The sequence below is a fragment of the Bubalus kerabau genome, chromosome 7 (genome assembly GCF_029407905.1).
Source record: "Bubalus kerabau isolate K-KA32 ecotype Philippines breed swamp buffalo chromosome 7, PCC_UOA_SB_1v2, whole genome shotgun sequence".
In the NCBI taxonomy this organism is placed as follows: Eukaryota; Metazoa; Chordata; class Mammalia; order Artiodactyla; family Bovidae; genus Bubalus; species Bubalus kerabau.
The window spans coordinates 65034213-65058956 of NC_073630.1; the positions used below are offsets into that span (position 1 = coordinate 65034213).

Here is a 24744-nt window from a genome sequence, read left to right on the forward strand (position 1 = left end):
ATAGATTTCAAAGCGGAAAAAGAAACAACCTAACTTAGCTTCCAAAAAGTCAGGCTGTTGTTAGTACAATTGTTATTACTCTTTTGAAGTAGACTTTTTATCTGCAACAATATGCAGAAAATAAAGGAGGAATGATTTGAAGTACTGTCCATGAAATGGTCAGAGGAAAAATAAGTGTTCCCTAGAATATTACATGGTCTAAATAATCACTGGGGCTTTAGAAGGATTATATCATCTAATAAGTACAATCTTATGGGCTCTTGGGCTTCCCAGGTAGCACTAGTGGTAAAGAATCCACCTGCCAATGCAGGAGATGAAGGTTCAGTCCCTGGGTTGGAAAGATGCGCTGGGGAAGGAAATGGCTACCCACTCCAGTATTCTTGCCTGGAGAATTCCACAGAACAGAATCCTGGCAGACTACAGTTCATGCGGTCATGAAGAGTTGGACGCAACTGAGCGCACCAATAATCATTCCAAGGGAAAGGCAAAATAACATTTCACATGTAAAGATGACTTATCATTTACTACTAAACTACCCATATTAAAAAAAACCACAACTATTCAAATACGTGTTTCTTACAGATTGCAGAGTGAACTCAGGCAAAGAAGGGTTGGGACAATGAAGAGCAAGAAATAGTTTAAATGTGTTAGTAAAGTTATTGATAGTAAAAGTAAACTTTATATTAAATGCTGAAATTTTAGAGTAGTAAGATAAAAGAAATTTCAGTGGTTACAGATATTTTTCTTGTTCAGAGGAAGGTAGAGATGGTGAATAACCTTATAGATGATTAGAGAGATTGATAGGAAAGCATGTGTGTTAAGTTTCTAAATGGAATCATGAAAACAGTAGAACTTTAATCTTGTAAATTCAAAAACCAGCATGGAGGTGGGGTGAGAGGAGAATATAGAAAATTTTATCAATCTAACAGATGGCCAGAAAGGCAAAAATAAAAGCAAGAAAAAAAAAGGATGGTAAACCAAAGACAGACAGTAAGGTGGCAGAAGTCTGGTGTTGCCTATCATTTATATAGATGCATAGTCTAAATATGTAGAAACGATTATTTTCCCTATTTCATTACTTCTACCTCTATAAAAATAAAATCATTATTTTATTTTTGATAAATAATGATTCCTTGATTCCATTCTCTTTTCTAGCTCTTACTGAAAGTCCAGATACTGCTTTCACTGTCTCATCTCCCTTTCTCACCTCTACCTGTTGCTTCCATCACTACTCTTTCTGCTGAAACTGCTGTTGTCAAAAGGTTACCAGTGATCTCCACATTGCTGATCCAGTTTTCACTTCTGTCCTCGTTTCCTGAAAACATACAAGTATCAACTTATAAACCAAATATTATTTTAAATATAGAGGCAGTGTAGGAAAGTGGTTAAAAGAATAGACTAATAAAATGACTTGGGTTTTAATCCTGGCTGTGCTTCCATATTTAAAATACTAGCTATGTGACTTTGAGGCAAGTTCCAAATAAGGTGAATAAGATGAAGATAATAATAGTACTTACCTCAGAGCAGCCTTGTGAGGATTAAGCAAAATAATGCATGTCAAGGACATAGTACTGTGTATGGCACATGGTAAGTAGTTAGTAAATGTAAGCTATTAATAGGCTCAAAAATGTTATTTTATTATTGAATGAGGGTATAAATATAATAAGGGAAGATATTTTAAGGATGAGGTTATTACAAACTACTTGATACATGTATAAGAATATATGTAATCAACACCTATAATTTACCACCTAACCTTGTAATTTACCACCTAACCTGACCTTGCATTCTTGATGACATTCTTGTTATCCTTAATACTTCTTTTCGTAGTTCCTTTCACCCTTTGTATCCATGTGACTGTCCTGAATTTTGTGTTTCTGTCTCTTGAGTAAGAAAAAAGGAATAGATTTAGACACATTTAGACAATTAAGATATGTCCTTAATTGTTTAGCTTACTTTATTGTGATAGTTTGTTGTATGCTTCTGTGATTTATTTTTTCGTTAAAATTTTTTGCCATGATTTATCTTAACTGTATATGTGTCTGGTTCATTAATTTTCATTGAGATAATTACAGCATATACTTTTGGGGGCTCTTGTGTGAATTAAATGAGTTGATGCACATTAAGTGCTTAAATAATGCTTGCAGTTACCTTAATAGTAAAGGTGCAAAGAAAGATAGCCATTATTATGTTTTTTCTTCTTTATTGACGTACAAAATGCTGCTGAATGAATATAACATGGTTTCTTTATCTGTTCTCATGCCTGTGGACGTTTGGGTTGTCAGCAGAACACAGTACTGCTTTGAATGCTCGTCTTTTTATACCCTTGTACAAGTTTCTGTGTGCCGAGTATGTTGACCTAGAAATAGAATTGCTAAGTTGTAGGTTATGCTTGTGTTCAGCTACATTCAAAGTGAAAGTGAAGTCGCTCAGTTGTGTCCGACTCTTTGCGACCCCATGGACACCAGGCTCCTCCATCCATGGGATTTTTTAGGCAAGAGTACTGGAGTGTACTGGAGTGGGTTGCCATTTCCTTCTCCAGGGAACTTCCGACCCAGGGATCGAACCCAGGTCTCCCGCATTGTAGCAGACGCTTTACCGTCTGAGCCACTTCAGATAATGCCGGTTTGGTTATCCCTGTTTGTCTTTCAGCCAGTAGTGTATGACTTACATTGCTCCATACCCTTGCCAACGTTAGGGTTATCATAGTTCTCATATTTCGTAATCCAGTGGTTGTTAAATGGCATCTTGTGATTTCATTTGGATTCTGTTAATAACGAGGCTATCATCTCTTCATATGTTTAATAGTTATTTGTATTTCCTGTGCAAGTTTGTTCTTGTATTCTGCCCCTTTCTGTCTTTCTCTTAATACATTTGGAGGAATTCTTAAGTATTCTTCATACTTATCCTTTGTTGATGGTATTTGTTGGAAATACAGTCGCCCGGTTTGCAGCTTGCTTTTTTCTATATATTGTTGTCTGTTAATCATGCATGCATGCTAAGTTGCCTCAGTCGTATCCTATTCTTTGCGACCTGATGGACTGTAGCTGGCCAGGCTCTTCTGTCCATGGGATTTCCCAGGCAAGAATACTGGAGTGGGTTGCCATTTCCTCCTCCAGGGGATCTTCCCAACCTAGAAATTGAACCTTCACCCCTTGGGTCTCCAGCACTGGCAGGTGGATTTTTTTACCGCTAGTGCCACCTAATCATAAAAATACTTTAGTCTTTAATCATTAATTTTCCTGGAATTGATTGGTTATGGTATGAGGTAGATTACAGTTTCATTTTATTAAATGTTTTTTGAAGTGGGGGAGGGTTGTACTGTTGTTCCAATAACCATTTAATAGTCATCCTTTCTTCATTGAAGAGCATCTCTAGAACAGTTTGGGGGTGGAAAAATCAACAGCATGTGCCCTTGTTTTGTTCCTTGTTTTAAAGGGATGCGTCTAAATTTTTACCATTGAATATGGTGTTTGTTACAGGTTTGCTTTACCCTCCAAGGAAATTCCTTTTGTGCTAATTTTTCTTAAAAAGGTTTGAAACTTGCATGGGTGCTGTATTTTATTAAGTGCTTTTTGGTTAGCTCCTGAAATGATTCTACAGTTTTTTTCCTTCAATCTGTTAATGAGAGGAATTAATAGATTTTCTAATGTTTAACTGGGCTTCCCTGGGAGCTCAGTGGTAAAGAACCCTCCCTCCCAGTGCAGGAGATGCAGGTTCAATCCCTGGGTCAGAAAGACCCTCAGGCGAAGGAAATGGCAGTCTGCTCCAGAATTCTTGCCTGGGAGATCCCCTGGACGGAGGAGCCTGGTGGGCTGTAGTCCATGGAGTTGCAGAAGAGTCAGACGTGACTTAGCAACTAAACAACAATGTTTAACTACTCTTTCATTCCTAAAATAAATCCTCGGATTTATCTTGGTCTGTGATATATTATCTTTTTTATACATTGCCAGATTGGAAAATCCCATGGACAGAGGAGCCTGGTAGGCTGCAGTCCATGGGGTTGCTAAGAGTCTGATATGACTGAGTGACTTCACTTTCACTTTTCACTTTCATGCATTGGAGAAGGAAATGGCAACCCACTTCAGTGTTCTTGCCTGGAGAATCCCAGGGACAGGGAGCCTGGTGGGCTGCCGTCTATGGGGTCGCACAGAGGCGGACACGACTGAAGTGACTTAGCAAAAGCAGCAGCAGATTGTTTTAGCAAATGTTAATTAAGTTTATAGGGTTTATATGAAAACAACTACTTAAAATAACTTTTAATCTTTACAGCAGAAAATATGGGTGCAGAACTGAAAGCTCCAATTATTAAGCAAGAACCTCTCCAAGTAAGAGGTAAATATATTTTATTCTATTTTTTATTATAAAGGTGTTTTGAATTAAATATATAAAATTAGTTTATATAGATATCTTTATGGTTATAAAGGTATATTCATTTTTACTTTTAAAAAAATATATTGACCATAAGGATTTATTCTATTTATAAACTAATTTTCTACTGAAATTTGCATTCTGGTCATAAATTTTATGGTAATTGTTATTTCAAAAGCCCAAGAAAGGAGTAAAGGCAAATAAAAATGGTTTTATCATTTTTAGAAAAGTAATGTGATTAATAAGGAACTAGAGGCCAATACCTGTGGCATGTTGAAATCGAGATAGTTTGGACATTCTTGATTTCCATTTCTAGGAGTGATTAAGTAATGAAGAAATTCTTGTTTGCAGTTCTCTTTATAATTGGGCTATGGCTCCCATGTCCAAAGTAGCATATTTCATGGCGGTACTAATTCTGTGAGTAGGATCACTATGGCTTTGGCGTCAGACAAAAGTAAATTCAGTTTGTAGCTTTAGCATGTACCAGCTTTATGGCTTTGGGCAGTTTACTTGATTTTTCTGAGTCATAGTTTTCTCCTCTATGGTGGTGCTGAGAATGGGACTTCTTTTTTATAGGATAACTTTGGAGATGATACATACTGTACGGTCACAATTAAGAATACTTAATGTTGTGTTACCATCAATAATCTGGGCCGGGACAGGCCAACAGGGATTTCTAGATACTTTGAAGAAATTATTAAAAAGTAATTAAAAAAAAATAATCTTTTTGAAGAGAGATGTATTTCTCCTCTCTGAGAAGCTTATTTGAATTTAATATTTTAGGATTATTACAATAAGGTAGTTCAGAGACTTAAACTTATGCAAAAAGAAACCTGAACTTCCTTATATACTTTTTTCAAATAAAGTTTTGATTTTTTAATTGAACTTTATTTTTGAAATGTTCTTATTAACTATGATTTGTGAATTTTGACTTTCATAGTTTTTGTTTTAAGAGTCTTTTTACCTTCTTCAGTGGTGGATAATTTAGTCTTAATTTATTCTTTCAATTTGCAAGTACAACAGAAGACTTAGTAGTTACTAGATATGAGAATAGAATATGAAGTAACTTGGTGACAATTTGAAACAGAACACATGAGTTTCTGCTGTTTTTCTCCTGCTTTTCCAAGATATGCTTATGCTGTTTATCTATATCATGTGACTAAAAGTCTAACTTTATAAAAATGAACAGACCAATGTTGGCTGTAATTTTTAATCCACAGGGTGTAACTGATGCCAAATTGGTCTTTTGTTATTGATGTCTGTCATTTTTTATGAACAGTTTGATACTTGATAATAGGGGAATATTTTAATAGAAGGCAGTGTTTTACCTATAATCTATAATTAACTTCCTATAATTTTTAACTAATAAAAATGTTCCATATATTTATTTCACCTTTGTTACTTTATGTGAAATCGTTCAGTGAATTTCAGAGTTTTTTGACTGCAACCCACATAGGAAGTACTAATTGATTTAGTATATATATAGATTATTATATGTAACTGAAACAAAAGTTTTCACAAAAACTGCTGATTCTTCATTATATGCAATACTCCTTGATTACTTTCTTTTTTGTTTTTTTTTTTTTAATGCTGGTTTCACTGGTGATTATAAAACACTGAACCAGCATGTAATTTTTTAATTGAAACTTCAGTTTATTTTCACTTAGATTTTCCAAGCAATTTAAATTGTACTAGTATGATTTAACAGACCAGTGATACCTTTGCAAGGTGTCCTTTAGACAAAGGGTTGATCTTTTGGCATCAGTTGGGAAGATCCCCTGACCCACTCTAGTATTCTTGTCTGAAGAATCCCATGGACAGAGGAATCTGGTGGGTCACAAAGGGTCGGACATGACTGAAGAGACTTGGCATGCAAGCATGCACTGATGAACTATGGAGTTAAAAGCTGGGTGGTTGCAAGTTTAATTCTGTCCTATTGTGTACTTGTGGAGAAGGCAATGGCACCCCACTCCAGTACTCTTGCATGGAAAATCCCATAGACGGAGGAGCCTGGTAGGCTGCAGTCCATGGGGTCGCGAAGAGTCAGGCACGACTGGGCGACTTCCCTTTCACTTTTCACTTTCATGCACTGGAGAAGGAAATGGCAACCCACTCCAGTGTCCTTGCCTGGAGAATCCCAGGGACGGGGGAATCTGGTGGGCTGCCGTCTGTGGGGTCACACAGAGTTGGACACGACTGAAACGACTTAGCAGCAGCAGCAGCAGCAGCAGCATTCTGTACTTGAAGTAGACTTTATTTTCCCCAGATGTCATCCAGTGCATCAGGAAAAACCTGTTTTCTATGGAACTCACTAGTGACCCCACTTAAAAATTAGTATATGTTTATCTTCAAATGTGACTTCCAGTGTGCATATTTAGTATGTTTTCCTTTTTTTTGGTTTTAGTCAAAGCAGTTCTTAAAAAGAGGGAATATGGACCAAAGTATACTCAGAATAATTTCATCACTGGAGTCAGAGCGATGAATGAGTTCTGCCTCAAATCCAGGTATGGTAATTTTTTTTAAAATGTAGTAGTTTGTTCTATCTAATCTAAATAACCAGTTACTTCCTAGAATTTGTTACCAGCTACCATCCATGTGGAAACTTTACTGTGGTTCCTTCCTAAATTGAAGAAATATTTTTATTCAGTTAAAAAAATTTTTTTAATGTTAAAATTGTTAGCTTATTAAACTGAAGACTGCTCCAGCTTGAGCAATTCCAGTCTTTCTTGGCTCCTTTAACTCAAAAAAGCAGGTTCTTCAAAAATCTATGTGTTACATAAGAACCTTAGGAGTTCTATTGTTAACATGTAGCAGAATTATCAATAAGAGTGTTTGTATATTCATATAGCTTTAAAATTTGGGGGTTTTTTGGTAGAGCAATTTTATTATGTTTATGTTCACATTCCAGCTGTGGTTTGTGTTGAGTGTAAATTATTTTACTTCTTTCTGGTATCTTATTATTTTCTTCTAACTGAAGAGATTTATTGAGGTATATTTTTTACAAATTTAAATGTTTTCCCCTCTTTTGTCTAGGAAAGCTATATATTTAAGTGGAAGATTTCTTGGCAATTTAGACATCAGATGATCTAGGCTGTCCCTCCATCACCCCCACCATGGTACATCTTCTAGAGTATAAAGTGAAAGTCCCTTAATCGTGTCTGACTCTTTGCGATCCCATGGACTGGAATTCTCCAGGCCAGAATACTGGAGTGGGTAGCATATTGTATAATATCAGTAAATAAGGATTCCTATAATCAGTTTTATAACTTCTATAAATATTGAAAAAACAACCAATTATAATAATGATATAAAACTATATTTTGTTTCCCATACAAAAACTTTGTGAGTAAAGTAGGTTAGGTATAGCTATCTCCATATTATAGGCCAGGAAATATAATAAAGATGTTAGCAATGACCTGGTTCATTTAGTGAGTCAGTGACAGAGTGGGAACCAGAATACATATCTTTTGCTACCTGATCTAGACCTTTACTTTTTTATTTTTTGGCTGCAGTACACGGCTTACAACATTTTAGTTCCCTGGCTAGGGATTGATCCTAGGCCACAGCAAGAATAGGGAATTCCTCAGATTTTTGTTTATAGGTCTTTTATTGCTATTACAAAATTTCCTTAGGAAGACCAATGATCAGATTTAGAATGACTGTTTAGCAGAGTGACTTGATGCATGTATCAACCTTTCAGAATTTAAGAGAAAGGAAAATAATTAAATAGCATGAAATTGACATATACTCTTTATAAATTGATACCTATGAATGATATTACCACTTAGTATTAGTCTGGACATGAGTTTGAGCAAACTCAGGGAGATAGTGAAGGACAGGGAAGCCTGGCATGCTGCAGTTCATGGGCTTGCAAAGAGTCGGATACGACTTAGCGACTGAACAATGACAATCTGGATGTAAACAAATGACTGTAAATATTAAGTTTACATTCTCAAATAGAGGAGTAATACTCTAATCTGTGTTCTTTCTACCTTTTTTTTATTCATACTTCAGATATTGCAGTGGTATATCCATAGCAGATAAAGGACAAGCACTGTTTAAGGATTTGACTCACTACCTATTATATTATGGTATCTATATTGAGTCAAGAATAATTCTTAGTTTTTCAACTCTTTCTAAACCACTTTTATGTACAGAATATCATCTTTAAACTGATTTTTACAGGCTATCCACCTTTAGCTCTTAAAATGAGGCTTGCTGCTGCTGCTAAGTTGCTTTAGTCGTGTCCGACTCTGTGCGACCCCATAGATGGCAGCCCACCAGGCTCCCCCGTCCCTGGGATTCTCCAGGCAAGAACACTGGAGTGGGTTGCCATTTCCTTCTCCAATGCATGAAATTGAAAAGTGAAAGTGAAGTCGCTGAGTCTTGTCCGACTCTTAGCGACCCCATGGACTGCGGCCCACCAGGCTCCTCGGTCCATGGGATTTTCCAGGCAAGAGTACTGGAGTGGGGTGCCATTGCCTTCTCCAAAAATGAGGCTTAGTTAGTGGTTTTTATCTGCCCTTTATAATCCTGAACTATATGAACCTTCTCTGAATAAATTCAACATATTTCTTTCTTCAGTGATCTGGAACAGCTTCGAAAAATCAGACGACGAAGTCCTCATGAAGATACTGAGTCCTTTACTGTATACTTGAGATCAGATGTGGAGGCAAAGTAAGAACATAGTTCTTTTAGGATAAAATACAAGCTGAATTTGGGATTAATAAAAATCCATTATAGATAGACTCAGAATTTTTAAAATGATATATTTTAAAAGCAGAATATATACATATTTTTAAAAAAGTATTTAAAAATACTTTTTTAAATAAAATACTTTAAAAAATACTTAAAAAAAAGTATTTAAATAAAAGTATTTACTTTTATTTATTTATTTGGCTGCACCAGGTCTTAATTGTGACACGCAGGATCTTTGATCTTCTTTGTGGCATGCAGGATCTTTAGTTGTAGCATGCAGAATCTTTAGTTGCAACATGCAAACTCTTTAGTTGTGGCATATGAGCTCTTTGTTGCAGCACGAGGGATCTAGTTCCCCAGTGAGGGATCAAACCCAGGCCGCCTGCATTGGGAGCACACGGAGTCTTAGCCACTGGACCACCAGGAAAATCCAAAAGCAGAATATTTTTGCATTTGCAGATTTGTTTGAGAGTTACTAGTATATATTAATTAGCAAAAAAAATTAGATTTTTTTTTTTAAGAAAATTTGCTGTTGAATTTATTCTTATTGTGTAGATTTAATTTAGAAAAGTTTCTTAAGTGCTTTATATTTTTCCTAAAGGACCTATGATTTGTTAAATTTTCATATAGTTTTAGTTGTCTAGATTTAAATATGATTTTCATGAAGTCATTAAAATTATATTACTGAATGGTGGCCATGTGTATGTACATAGATCTTTGGAAGTTTGGGGAAGCCCTGAAGCTCTTGCCAGAGAGAAAAAACTTCGTAAGGAAGCAGAAATAGAATATAGAGAAAGTAAGTATATTCAATTTAAAGCCGAGTTAACTGAAAAGCAACTTGTAAATGAGACCTGTGTCTATAATAACTGTGTCCTCCCTAGTGGTTGCCTACCTCTTGTGTTTGGCTTTGTTGGTTCTAGCAAATGCCAGTTTTCATTTTGGGGTTTAATTATTTTATAACAACAATATCTGTTTGTTTTTCTCTCTATAGCTTTTTAAAGATCATGAGAGCAAGCAAAGCTAATTTGTCATTTCTATAAGACATATGAATATTAAAACTCAGGGTCCGATTTGAAGATTGTACCTGTTCTAAAAGTGAATCCTAGTTTCTAAGGGGTTTTGGCCTCTCAGAAGAAGCAAACAGCTGTTTAGTATCTTTATATTCACAGATAAGCTAAACAGACCTGCATTTAAATCTACAGGAATGAAATGTTTACTTTCTTTTTTTTTAATTTACTTTTTCCAGAGGTAACATTGGTTTAAATAACATTTATGTTCTATTTCTGTTTATCCTACAACTTGATCACCACCAAAAATTTAGTTTCCAGCTGATACCACACAGTTGATCCATTTTACCCATTTTTCCCTCAACCCTGCCCCTTCCCCTCCAGTAACCACTACCCTGCCCCAGATTGGTAATCAGCATTTATAGTAGGAGCCTCTTTTCCTCTTAATAGGAAATAAAATTTAGAGACCTCTGGGCATTCAGTTAAGTTCAGTTCAATCGCTCAGTTGTGTCCGACTATTTGAGACCCCATGAACTGCAGCACACCAGGCCTCCCTGTCCATCACCAACTCCCGGAGTTCACTCAGACTCACGTCCATCGAGTCAGTGATGCCATCCAGCCATCTCATCCTCTGTCGTCCCCTTCTCCTCCTGCCCCCAACCCCTCCCAGCATCAGAGTCTTTTCCAATGAGTCAACTCTTTGCATGAGGTGGCCAAAGAACTGGAGTTTCAGCTCTAGCATCATTCCTTCCAAAGAAATCCCAGGGCTGATCTCCTTCAGAATGGACTGGTTGGATCTCCTTGCAGTTCAAGGGACTCTCAAGAGTCTTCTCCCACACCACAGTTCAAAAACATCAATTCTTTGGCGCTCAGCTTTCTTCACAGTCCAACTCTCACATCCATACATGACCACTGGAAAAACCATAGCCTTGACTAGACAGACCTTTGTTGGCAAAGTAATGTCTCTGCTTTTCAATATGCTATCTAGGTTGGCCATAACTTTTCTTTCAAGGAGTAAGTGTCTTTTAATTTCATGGCTGCAGTCACCATCTACAGTGATTTTGGAGCCCCCAAAAATAAAGTCTGACACTGTTTCCACTGTTCCCAATCTATTTCCCATGAAGTGATGGGGCCAGATGCTATGATCTTCGTTTTCTGAATGTTGAGTTGTAAGCCAACTTTTTCACTCTCCTCTTTCACTTTCATCAAGAGGCTCTTTAGTTCTTCTTCACTTTCTGCCATAAGGGTGGTGTCATCTGCATATCTGAGGTTATTGATATTCCTCCTGGCAATCTTGATTCCAGCTTGTGCTTCTTCCAGCCCAACACTTCTTATCATGTACTCTGCATATAAGTTAAATAAGCAGGGTGACAATATACAGACTTGACGTACTCCTTTTCCTATTTGGAACCAGTCTGTTGTTCCATGTCCAGTTCCAACTGTTGCTTCCTGACCTGTATATCGATTTGTCAAGAGGCAGGTCAGGTGGTCTGGTATTTCCATCTCTTTCAGAATTTTCCACAGTTTATTGTGATCCACACAGTCAAAGGCTTTGGCATAGTCAATAAAGCAGAAATAGATGTTTTTCTGGAACTCTCTTGCTTTTTCGATGATCCATCGGATGTTGGCAATTTGATCCCTGGTTCCTCTGCCTTTTCTAAAACCAGCTTGAACATTGGAAGTTCACGGTTCATGTATTGCTGAAGCTGGCTTGGAGAATTTTGAGCATTACTTTACTAGTGTGTGAGATGAGTGCAATTGTGTGGTAGTCGGAGCATTCTTTGGCATTGATTTCTTTGAGATTGGAATAAAAACTGAACTTTTCCAGTCCTGTGGCCACTGCTGAGTTTTCCAAATTTGCTGGCATATTGAGTGCAGCACTTTCACACCATCATCTTTCAGGATTTGAAATAGCTGAACTGGAATTCCATCACTTCCACTAGCTTTGTTCGTAGTGATGCTTTCTAAGGCCCACTTGACTTCACATTCCAGGATGTCTGGCTCTAGGTGAGTGATCACACCATCGTGATTATCTTGGTCGTGAAGTTCTTTTTTGTACAGTTCTGTGTATTCTTGCCATCTCTTCTTAATATCTTCTGCTTCTGTTAGGTCCATACCATTTTTGTCCTTTATCGAGCCCATCTTTGCATGAAATTTTCCCTTGGTATCTCTCATTTTCTTGAAGAGAGCTCTAGTCTTTCCCATTCTGTTGTTTTCCTCTGTTTCTTTGCATTGATTGCTGAGGAAGGCTTTCTTATTTCTTCTTGCTATTCTTTGGAACTCTGCGTTCAGATGCTTATATCTTTCCTTTTCTCCTTTGCTTTTCGCTTCTCTTCTTTCCACAGCTATTTGTAAGGCCTCCCCAGACAGCCATTTTACTTTTTTGCATTTCTTTTCCATGGGGATGGTCTTGATCTCTGTCTCCTGTACAGTGTCACCAACCTCAGTCCATAGTTCATCAGGCACTCTATCTATCAGATCTAGGCCCTTAAGTCTATTTCTCACTGCCACTGTATAATCATAAGGGATTTGATTTAGGTCATACCTGAATGGTCTAGTGGTTTTCCCTACTTTCAATTTAAGTCTGAATTTGGCTATTAGGAGTTCATGATCTGAGCCACAGTCAGCTCCTGGTCTTGTTTTTGTTGACTGTATAGAGCTTCTTCATCTTTGGCTGCAAAGAATATAATCAATCTGATTTCCGTGTTGACCATCTGATGATGTCCATGTGTAGAGTCTTCTCTTGTGTTGTTGGAAGAGGGTGTTTGTTATGACCAGTGCATTTTCTTGGCAAAACTCTATTAGTCTTTGCCCTGCTTCATTCCATATTCCAAGGCCAAATTTGCCTGTTAACTCCAGGTGTTTCTTGACTTCCTACTTTTGCATTCCAGTCCCCTGTAATGAAAAGGACATCTTTTTTGGGTGTTAGTTCTAAAAGGTCTTGTAGGTCTTCATAGAAGTGTTCAACTTCAGCTTCTTCAGTGTTACTGGTTGGGGCATAGACTTGGATTACTGTGATATTGAATGGTTTGCCTTGGAAACGAACAGAGATCATTCTGTCGTTTTTGAGATTGCATCCAAGTACTGCATTTTGAATTCTTTTGTTGACCATGATGGCTATTCCATTTCTTCTGTGGGCATTAGGGGTACTCAGTTTTTTTTAATAGGTTGATATATTTTTAAGGTATTTCAGTGGACAGAGTTAGGAAATACTTTTTGTTTCTTAAGAGAAAATATGTAGGTTATTTTGATAAACTTATTCCCCCCGTTTTTTCCTTTGTATCTCTTGCTCTGAAAATCTTATTACTTAATTCATTAACATCATTAAGTACATTTTTTATTTGTTCTTTATGTATGTATACACACATATAGACAGAATACAGTGTTGTTTCAAACTATTAGTATCAGTATTCTTGCTAGTAAGGTGATTTAAGATTTCTATTTTTCTTTTTGTCTTTACTGTATATCTCACTGGGGATGTACAGTCAAATGCCTATGTTTTAATGTCACTTGTAATTTCTCACTGTATGGATAAACCATCTACTAGATATAAAAATAGGTTCGTTTGTTTCGTTCTGCTTCTGATTTTAAGAAATTTGATTTATTTTTATTTCATAATTTTGTAAAACATTTATATGGTTCCAGAGTCACCTCAAATACTTTAAAGACAAAATACTTTAGAGAAGTTTAGCTTCCATCCCTGTCTTTTCCACCCTTTTCCCTCCCTCTAGCATAGGTAATTGTTTAAAAAATTAGTTTGAGTGTTATTTTTACTAAAATAGCATACATACTGGTAATTTAGACCCTCCTTTTCATAAATAAGGCATAGTCTATGTACTTTTATGTGTCCCAGAGAACATTCCATAGCAGGAAACAGAGAGGTTTCTTCATTTCTTTTATAACACTCCATTTTGGGGGATGCACCAGAGTTTATTCAGTCCTTTTCACCTAGGTCATTTCCAGTCTTTTACTGTTAAAATAATGATGCTGTGAATAGCCTTTACATATATTAGAGGACATACTTAAAGTACAGAATTTGAGAAAGCACACTAATAAAATATTTTTTCCTTATTTTTAAACTTTGAGCTATAGCTGGAGAATTGGTTCTTATATCAAGCTTAAATAACTCATCTTGCTGCACTGAAGCTGTACTTGTCAACAGTTCTCCTGTCCCTCTAGCCCCTGGTAGCTACTCTTTTTTTTTGTTTCTATGACTCTGACTCCTATAGATACCACATATAAATGGAGTCATGCAGTGTTTGTCTTTTTGACTAAGTTCGTCCGTGTGACAGGATTTCCGTTGTATGTATATACCACACGGTTCAGCATTTATTTGTCCATGGACGTTTTGGTTGCTTTCACTTCTTGCCCATTGTGAATGGTGCTGTGATAAGTTAGGGTGTGAAAATAACCTCTTTGAGACAGTGCTTTCATTTTTTTTTGGATATATACCCAGAAGTGGTATTACTAAATCATATGATAGTTTTTAATTTTTTGAGGAGCCTCTATATTATTTTCGATAGCAGTTGCAATATTTTATAATCCTACCAATATAGTCAAGATCTCCAATTTCTCTGCATTCCTTGCCTACACTTGTTATTTTCTCTTTCTCTTTGTTTTTGTTTTGTGGTAGTAGCCATTCTAATGGCTGTGAAGTGATACCTCATTGTGGTTTTGATTTGCATTTCTCTGATGATTAGTGATCTGAGCATCTTTTCATATGCTTGTTGGCCAGCTGTATATCATCTTTGGAGAAAAGTCTATCCACGTCCTTAACCCATTTTTTAATCAAGTTGCAAATTCAGATTTCTTACCATCACCTGATACTTTTGTTTGTATCTGGGAGAAGACCGTTTAACATAGTCTTAGAATAATTGTGTTAATCTAAAATGTGAAAGGATAAGAATATGTATGAGCTAAATGTATTGCGTAATTCTTTTTTTATAGGGCTATTTAGAAACCAAAAAATACTAAGGGAATATAGAGACTTTCTGGGAAATACCAAGGTAAGAATATTTTTCTTTTAATGTTATGTTGAGTATGTATTTCACATAAAATCCTAGAATCTGTCCATGATGAAAATCTAGCATGTCTGTGATCCTATTCCAAGGTAGATCTAATCTGCTAAAAAAAAATACGTTATCTTTCCATCACCACATTTACTACCTTATCTACAAGTGTGCCAGAATATTTTCCTTCCTATCAGAAGGAAATTAATATTGGGACCAGTATAGAAAGCTTACTTTTACTGTCCACTTCTTATTTTCTCCTGAAGCCTTCATTGGACTTGCATTCCCACCACTCCACTGAAAGAGCGCTTGTCAAAGCAACCGACACTTCCACGATGCCGAGTAGTCATGTTCAGAGTCAGCCTTGCCTTTAAATTGAGCTGGAGGTGTCTCCTGTCAAGAAGTGAGCACCATACCTGGAGAAAGGGCTAGCTTTGCAAATTGTCTCTTTTCTTCTGACTTAAATTTGAGTCATTGCTTCCTTCTTGGAAAATTTAGAAATTAGCAATGATGACAACTATAGTCATACCTTATTTGATACGCTTTTCTTTCCCATTCATCGTATTCAAAGCCTCTTAACTTCCATTTCCCTTTTGAGCCCTGCATTTCTGGCACCCCAGTGCTGCACTGAAGACCTGGATTCTCTTTGGTGGTAGGGCCTTTATATGTTGTGTGAATCACTTCTATGCCTTGACAGACTCTGCCCCTGCCTCTTGCTATGGAGTAATTTAGGCTGGTGAGATCTGCCTCCTGGGAAGACTTACTGCTAGCTTTATATCTTTTTTGCATGGAGGATCATCAGCACCAGATTTTTGAATAGCAGCTGTTTGACTTCTGAAATCTGTGTTACTTAGAGCCCTTTTGAAGATTAATACTCATCAGCCTTGAAATGTTACAGATTTTGAATAAAATAACTATTATACTTTTTTTTAAAATAGTAATAGAATAAGACTTTAGTAATGAATTTCCTACTGTTTCCATATTCCTCCTAGGAACACTCACTCACTAAAGATGGTTGGTTTCCTTCTCTAAAACATAACAGGATTATTCATGTTTCCTGGAATAAAAATATCTTCTTTACTTCTTTTTTTTTAGTCTTTTTATTTTTTATTTATTTTTTATTGGAGTATGATTGCTTCTCAATGTGTCAGCTCCTGCTGTGCAACAGAGTGAATCAGCCATATGTATAAACATATCCCCTCCCTCTTAAACCTCCGTCTCACCCGCCTACTTGGGATCCTTTTTCTCTCTGATCCAGACACTTCCTTCTCTATTATATTCTTCTTCATTTTATGGGAACTCCAATAGTGAAATATGTGAACTCACTATATTTTAGGTTTGGCACAAGCACTCTCTCAGTGTTCAGTGTTCTAATTGATATCTTATTTCTTATCCCTTTAATACATTTTCCCTTTAATATTTCTACTTCTTTGTGCCTTTCCTTCTAATCCTAATTCTCTGAACTTCTTGGGATAGTCTTTCAGCATACTGGAGTGGGTGGCCAGTTGCTACTCCAGGGGATCTTCCCAACCTAGGGATCGAGCCCGAGTTTCTTGCATCTCCTGCATTGGCAAGTGAATTCATTACTACTTGCGCCACCTGGGATTGAAATGATAGTGTCACTTTGAAATTACTTGTAGCTCTTTGAGTATTTTATGCTGATTTTCCTCCTAGTCCTCTGAAATCTATCTGTCTACTATGGATCTGTTGCTTTATGAGATTTTGCTTCCCTTGCTGCTAGATTTCCTTGGACCTTGTTGCTGCTGCTACTGCGAAGTCACTTCAGTCATGTCCAACTCTGTGCGACTCCATAGACGGCAGCCCACCAGGGTCCTCTGTCCCTAGGATTCTCCAGGCAAGAACACTGGAGTGGGCTGCCATTTCCTTCTCCAATGCATGAAAATGAAAAGTGAAAGTGAAGTCACTCAGTCATGTCTGACTTTTCGCTATCCCATGGACTGTGTAGCCTACCAGGCTCCTCCATCCATGGGATTTTCCAGGCAAGAGTACTGGAGTGGGTTGCCATTTCCTTCTCCAGAACCTTGTCGCTATTTCTGACCTAATTATTACCAACATATTTTCGCCTTTTCTACAGCTTTCTCTGTCTCTCTTTCTTTTGGCAGTGCCATGAGGCTTACATAATCTTAGTTCTCCAGGACTCCAGCAGTGGAAGAGCCCAGTCCTGACCACTGAACTGCCAGGGAATTCTCTCTGCAACCTTCTTTCAGAGCAATTTGAGCTCAATGAATCTCTTTTTCCTTATTATAACATTCTGTTATGGTTTTAAAATCTCATTTTCCTTCCCTATCTGTCTTGTTTACTCCATAAGTTTTCAAAACTTTCTTCTAAAGACATCTTTTTCATCTTCTTCCTTGAGTAGCATGTTTTCATTTTCTACTATTCCTATAACAATTTCATTTTTTTCCCCTGTACTAAGCAAACGATATGGTATATTCTCATTGTAGTAAAATGCACATACACGGTTTTTGTTTATCAGTAAATGGCATAACTCAGAAATGTGGAACCATGGTCAGACTTTATAAATGAATCACTTTAAAGCTTGCAGCTCCCTCTTTTGTTCCGTTGTCCACTGGAACTTAGTAGGTGCTTTTTAAACCCTAACCTGCAGACCTGACTGCAAAGCATTATCAGAGTGCAAAATAAAAAGAAAAGCATTTTGTTCCCCTAATGCCACATCAGCCTTGTTTTTATCCTTTCTTCACACAAAACTTATTTCTGTCAGAATCTTTGAATGTGCTGTATACTCTGCCTAAAACATTCTTCCAGATTTTTCATGGTTGCTTCCTTCTCATCACTGAACTCCTTTCCCTTAGTATTCTGATCAAAAATAGCCCTCCGTGTCATACCCCCAACTCTGTTCTATCAGTCTCTGTCTTAGTTTCTTTATTTATCACTCAGATATGACGGATTCATTCTCCCGTTCCTATGCTAGACAGTGAGATCTATGAAGGCAGGGACTCTCTTTTGTTGACTCTTGTGCTCCAGCATCTAGAACTGTACCAGGTATGTAGTACTTGCACAATAAATATTTCTTGAATAAATTACATAAGGCAGAATATAGGACTTGCTTTAATAGAAAAGTAAAGTACAACCGTGAATGTGGAGCAGTGTGAGTATTCTCTGGGGGATCAAGGAAGGCTTTACATAGAAGGGTAACCCTTGGCCAGATATGGAAGAAGATGAGTAAAGCTTAGAGAGATTACAGTGACATATGATAGCATTCCCGGGAGAGGAAAGAGCAGGAAAAGAAACACAGAAAGTATAAATTCAAAGAGTAGCCAAAGGATATTTAACTGAAGAAAAATATTCTCCTTGAATACGTTCTCTACTTGTTTGATTTCCTTTTGTTTTGCTCAGTTTTGGAATTAAACAAAGTGTTATCATTTGAGGGCTTCAGTCTTTAGAGAATAGTGAGGAGTTAAATGAGGGGCAACAGACTTAACTGGCTTTGGCTGTTCTTGTTTTAAAATTTAAGAAGTTGCTCAAGAAATGGAAAATTTTAGGTTATTTCAGTTATATTTTTATCACTTTATTTCTGTTTTTTAATGTAAACAACTCAGAATTTTTCTGGGAGTAGACAGGAAATGAATTACAAGGAAATAAACAACATTCTGGACATGCACTTTCAATTTCCATTTTCCCACAATTTAAATAGGAAAGTCTAGAGAAAAAGAATTAAGTAAATCTAGTTGTGAAGAGGCATTGCTAGAGGAGATATTTTCTGGTGTGTCAGAGTCACATATAATGGTCATAATGCCTTTTGGAAAAATGTTTGAGATTTTTTTGTTTTTGTTTTGTTTTTATAGCCACGCTCTAGAACGGCATCAATTTTTTTAAAGGGGCCAGGGAAAGTGGTGATGGTTGCCATTTGCATGTAAGTACTGAAAAATAAACCTTTAAAAATAAATTATATTGTTTTTAATGTATATATATGAATATAAATTTATTACTTGGTATCTAGATAAAGATAAAAGCGCTATCTGAAAATTTTTCTTCTATTTTCATTGGTGTTTATAGAAATCTTTTTTAAAAAGTTGAGTTGGCCAAGTTACATTTAGAGTAAACCAACCTGCATTATGACTACTGAAGAGTATCTGCCCTCTTTATTTTTCTGCCTTTTAACCCGGTAGAACATAACTGATGCTTTTGCCTCTTTCTTTTCTCCTCTGTCTTCTTGGTCTCTATTATTTTGCCTACTTTTTAATCTATTGTACTGAGTCATCTATTTTAGGATGTTTATTTAAGAGCATTAATTCGTAGTTCATTAGTTTGTGCTTTTATTTCTCAAATACATATACTACACGTGTCAGGAATTTTGATGTGGTCTGGAAACATGAAGGTAAAATACGTAATTCTTATCTTCAAGGACTGGAGGGGCACTAGACTAAGAGTCATTTACACAGATAGTGGCAATAGGGGTGGAGAGACATGGTTAGGTTCAAAAAGTATTTAGGAGGACTGACTAGTGACGGTGCCCAGGTTTCTGACTCGGACAGTTGGATAGATATTGTACTATTGCTGAGAAAAAAGGAACACTGGAAGGAAGAGTCAGGGTGGGAGCAAAGAAAATAATGGGTTCCTTTTTGAGTTTGAGGTATTTATAGGGCACCCAAGTAGAGCTGGTCAACAGAAATAATTGTTTTTGTCAGTAAAGTGGGATTAGCAGCTAAAGCTTTTTATATTGGAGGAATGTGATGCAGGGTATGTAAACTGCTTAGCATAGTTTCTGTTATATAATATGGTTGTTATATAATATCATATATTAATATAATATTAATATATAATATATATTATATATAATATAATATACTTAGTGTTTATATTATATGTACTGTTATATAATACACTTGATGGTTATTATTGTTAATATATATTGGTTTGAAGCTCAGGAAGGAGACCTGAATTAGAGATAAAGACTAGAGAGTTATTAGGATATAGGGAATAATTAAAGCCATAGGAATAGTTAAGATCATCTGGAGAATGTATATGTATATACATTATAATGTATGAGGAAGGAAAAGCACTCCTGAATAAGCCTTGAAGAATGCTCACATTTAAGAAATTGGTAGAAGGAAAAAAAAAAAAGCCTGCAGAAGAGACTGAGAAACAGTAAAGAGAAAGGTGGGAAAAAAGCCAGGAGTCCGGTAGAAATCAAGGAAGACAGTGTTTTAAGAAGATAGTGGCAAATGCCTCTATAAGATTAAAGAAACTATTAAAAATGTTTTCAGGAATTTAATAGCAAGAAACAGTATATTGTTAAGAACAATTTTATGAGGTGTTGGTGGCGAAGCCATTGTTTAGGGATTGAAGACTGAATACAGAATGAGGAAAACTGAGACAGCAAGAGCAGATACAGTTCTTTCAAGAAATTATCTGAAAAGGAGAGGAGAAAAGGGTAGCTGGAAGGGGAAGTAAGGCTCCTCATTTATTTTTATTTATTTACTTAAAAATTATGTATTTGGCTGCACTGGATCTTGGTTGCAGCAGTGGGATCTTTTAGGCGCAGCGTGCAAACTCTTAGTTGCTGCATATAGGATTCTCTGACCAGGGGTCAAACCCAGGTTCCTGCATTGAGAGTGCAGAGTCTCAGCCACTGGACCACCGGGGAAGCCCCCTGCCCCCGTTTCCTCATTTATAAAATGAGGATGTTATTACTTATTAATATTTGTATAATAGTTACAGTAAAACATAATAAGTGACTAAGTATAGTGTCTGAGATAAATTATACTAGCTATTACTGTTAGAATCTGAGCACAACTAGCTTCCTCAGGAGATAATTATGTTTATTTTAGCATGTATGATCTTCTAGTATGACCCAGACTACTTGGTCTAGCTTTGTTTTCACCTCGAGCATCTGCCTAATTAAACAACCTGATCTTCACCAGTGTCGTGTCTTTGACATTGACCTGCAGAACAACATCACGTGCTGATCTTCTTTCACCTACCTAAGACACAGTTTGCTTTCTGATTCTGTTTTGTCCAAATGTAGAATATCCTCTTTTTTCATCAGTTCTTAAGTAATTTGCACATATCATGTCTCTTTCATTTAAATATTTAGTGAAACGATAATCTATATTCTTCAAATTTGTACTCTCTTGCCTAAAGCATAGTAAACAAGAAATCTGTTTTAATTTACTTTGAACAAAATCTTGTGTGTGTGTATGTATAAATAAGCTTTTTGGTGGGAATTTTTATCTAAACCTGTTGTAAATTATCTTTTCTTTCTCTCCTAGCAATGGATTAAACTGCTTCTTCAAATTTCTTGCTTGGATTTATACGGGTTCAGCAAGCATGTTTTCAGAAGCGATACACTCTTTATCTGATACTTGTAACCAGGTGAGGGGTAAAAGCTTTCTTACTAATTTAAAGTAATATTTTTTGAGATTTTAGTCTAAAAGTTGACATTTTAAAAACCGAATGATTCCTACAGTTGGGTTGTAAAAGAAAATGGAAGGTGTTTTACTTTTGAATGATGACATACAAAGAATTATGATCATAGTATTTGAAAACTGATTGTTATGCTTTAAAAGCTTTTTACAATGAAGTATAAAATGGCACCCCACTGCAGTACTGTTGTTGCCCAGAAAATCCCATGGATGGCGGAACCTGGTAGGCTGCAGTCCATGGGGTCTCGAAGAGTTGGACACAACTGAGCAACTTCACTTTCACTTTTCACTTTCATGGATTGGAGAAGGAAATGGCAACTCACTCCAGTGTTCTTGCCTGGAGAATCCCATGGACAGAGAAGCCTGGAGAATCCCATGGACGGAGAAGCCGTCTATGGGGTCGCACAGAGTCGGACACGACTGAAGCGACTTAGCAGCAGCATAAGACTATCAGATACTAGGTATTTGGGCAGAGGCTTTTGCAAAAGTGATTCTTACATTAAATAGAAATTTGATTTAAGAATATTAGTTCTTATAAGAGTTAGTGGATTTGTTTGAATAAACATACAGTCACATGTGGTTGATGAATTAAAATGATTTTCACAATAAACTAGTATTTTGATTTTTTCCCTTGAATTTACAAATGAAAAATAATTTTTATAAAATTAAAATACCTTCTTGCTGCTGATGCTGCTGCTAAGTCGCTTCAGTCATGTCCGACTCTCTGCGACCCCATAGACGGCAGCTCACCAGGCTCTGCCATCCCTGGGATTCTCCAGGCAAGAACACTGGAGTGGGTTGCCATTTCCTTCTCCAGTGCATGAAAGTGAAAAGTGAAAGTGAAGTCGCTCAGCAGGGAACATTAACCTGAGTAATCCTAGAGTTCAGAAAGGGCTTGGATTAAGTTCTGATATTCTAAGGTTGAAAGTCCTGACTGATTACCCAGGCTTAGACTTTGGTAGTAGGGTTAAATTATCTTAGTTGTAAAGTTTTAGAACCTTTCTGACAAAACTCTAGAGCATCATGCTGATTTGCAAGTAACTTAATTACCTGCCAGAACAAAGCCCTACACTTATTAAAAGGAAGACAACAAATTCTAGACATGCAGTATAACGTTCATGGTGTTCAGCACCTAATTTTAAAAATTTGTATTAGACAACCAGGAAGCAGAAAATTTGACATTCAACCAGGAGAAAAATTAGTCAATAGAAACAGTCTCAATTGACATATGATAGAATTAGCAGATAAGGATAAATGGCTATTGAAGATGCATTCATATTAAGTATCAAAAGAAAATATGACTATAATGAGAAGAGAAATGGAAGATAGAAGAACCAAATGGAAATTTTAGAGCTGAAAAATACATCTGATATGAAAAATCCAATGTATAGAATTAACAGCAGATTAGACTTTGGAAAGCATGACCGTTAAACTCAAGTAAACATATGACTGTAGAAAGCATTCATACTAACACTAGAGTGAAAAAAGACTAAAAAAATAATGAAGGGAGCCTTAGACATGTGGGACGTTATGAAGAGAATTATATCAAACATGTAAGGAAGAAATAATAACCAGTAATACACAGACTTTCAGATATAGAGGAGAAGGAAAACACTTTTCATTTCCTCTAATAAGGCTAGTGTAACCCTGATTGTTGTTTAATTGCTAAGTTGTATCTGACTCTTTTGCAACCCCAAGGACTGCCAGAATCCTCTGTTTGGGATTTTCCAGGCAAGAATACTGGAATGGGTTGCCATTACCTTCTGAAGGAGATGTTCCCGACCCAGGGTCCAATCTCCTGCATTGGCAGGTGAATTCTGTACCACTCGGTCACTAGGGAAGAGCACCTTAATCCTGATCTAAAACCTTAGATACTGCAAGAAAAAAATATGGACCATATCTCTCATTAACATAGATGTAGATATCCTTTCAGTTCAGTTTAGTCACTCAGTCATGTCCGACTCTTTGCAACCCCATGAACCACAGGACGCCAGGCTTCCCTGTCCATCACCAACTTCCGGAGTCCACCCAAACCCATGTCCATTGTGTCGGTGATGCCATCCAACCATCTCATCCTCTGTTGTCCCCTTCTCCTCCTGCCCTCAATCTTTCCCAGCATCAGGGTCTTTTCCAATGAGTCAGCTCTCCGCATCAGGTGGGCAAAGTATTGGAGTTTCAGCTTCAACATCAGTCCTTCCAGTGAACATCCAGGACTAATCTCCTTCAGAATGGACTGGTTGGATCTCCTTGCAGTCCAAGGGACTCTGAAGAGTCTTCTCCAACACCACAGTTCAAAAGCATCAATTCCTTGGCACTCAGCTTTCTTCACAGTCCAACTCTCACACCCATACATGACCACTGGAAAAAGCATAGCCTTGACTAGATGGACCTTTATTGGCAAAGTAATATCTCTGCTTTTGAATATGCTATCTAGGTTGGTTATAACTTTCCTTCCAAGGAGTAAGCCTCTTTTAATTTCATGGCTGCAATCAACATCTGCAGTGATTTTGAAGGCCAGAAAAATAAAGTCAGCCACTGTTTCCACTGTTTCCCCATCTATTTGCCATGAAGTGATGGGACCAGATGCCATGATCTTTGTTTTCTGAATGTTGAGCTTTAAGCCAACTTTTTCACTCTCCTCTTTGACTTTCATCAAGAGGCTCTTTAGTTCTTCTTCACTTTCTGCCATAAGGCTGGTGTCATCTGCATATCTGAGGTTATAGATATTTCTCCTGGCAGTCTTGATTCCAGCCTGTGCTTCCTCCAGCCCAGCGTTTCTCATGATGTACTCTGCACGTAAGTTAAATAAGCAGGGTGACAATATACAGCCTTGACGTACCCTTTTCCTATTTGGACCCAGTCTGTTGTTCCATGTCCAGTTCTAACTGTTGCTTCCTGACCTGCATATCGATTTGTCAAGAGGCAGGTCAGGTGGTCTGATATTTCCATCTCTTTCAGAATTTTCCACAGTTTATTGTGATCCACACAGTCAAAGGCTTTGGCATAGTCAATAAAGCAGAAATAGATGTTTTTCTGGAACTCTCTTGCTTTTCCGATGATCCAGCGGATGTAACGCTGAAGAAGCTGAAGTTGAATGGTTCTATGAAGACCTAAAAGACCTTCTAGAACTAATACCCAAAAAAGATGTCGTTTTCATTATAGGGGACTGGAATGCAAAAGTAGGAAGTCAAGAAACACCTGGAGTTAACAGGCAAATTTGGCCTTGGAGTATGGAATGAAGCAGGCCAAAGG

At 37.0% G+C, this 24744-nt stretch overlaps 1 protein-coding gene across 4 annotated transcripts in view; it reads left to right on the forward strand.

Annotated features, from left to right (window-relative positions):
* Positions 1–24744, forward strand: part of SLC30A9 (solute carrier family 30 member 9) — an 86006-nt gene that overhangs the window by 20572 nt on the left and 40690 nt on the right. For all 4 annotated transcript variants that reach the window (XR_008717120.1, XM_055588431.1, XM_055588432.1 and 1 more), the window contains 7 exons: positions 4273–4335; positions 6776–6875; positions 8956–9048; positions 9783–9865; positions 15024–15082; positions 18913–18980; positions 21340–21442. Coding sequence is in view for 3 of the 4 variants with exons in the window: in XM_055588431.1 (XP_055444406.1) it covers positions 4273–4335; positions 6776–6875; positions 8956–9048; positions 9783–9865; positions 15024–15082; positions 18913–18980; positions 21340–21442 (569 nt within the window). In the remaining variant the exon portion in view is untranslated. The remainder of the gene's footprint in view (positions 1–4272; positions 4336–6775; positions 6876–8955; positions 9049–9782; positions 9866–15023; positions 15083–18912; positions 18981–21339; positions 21443–24744) is intronic.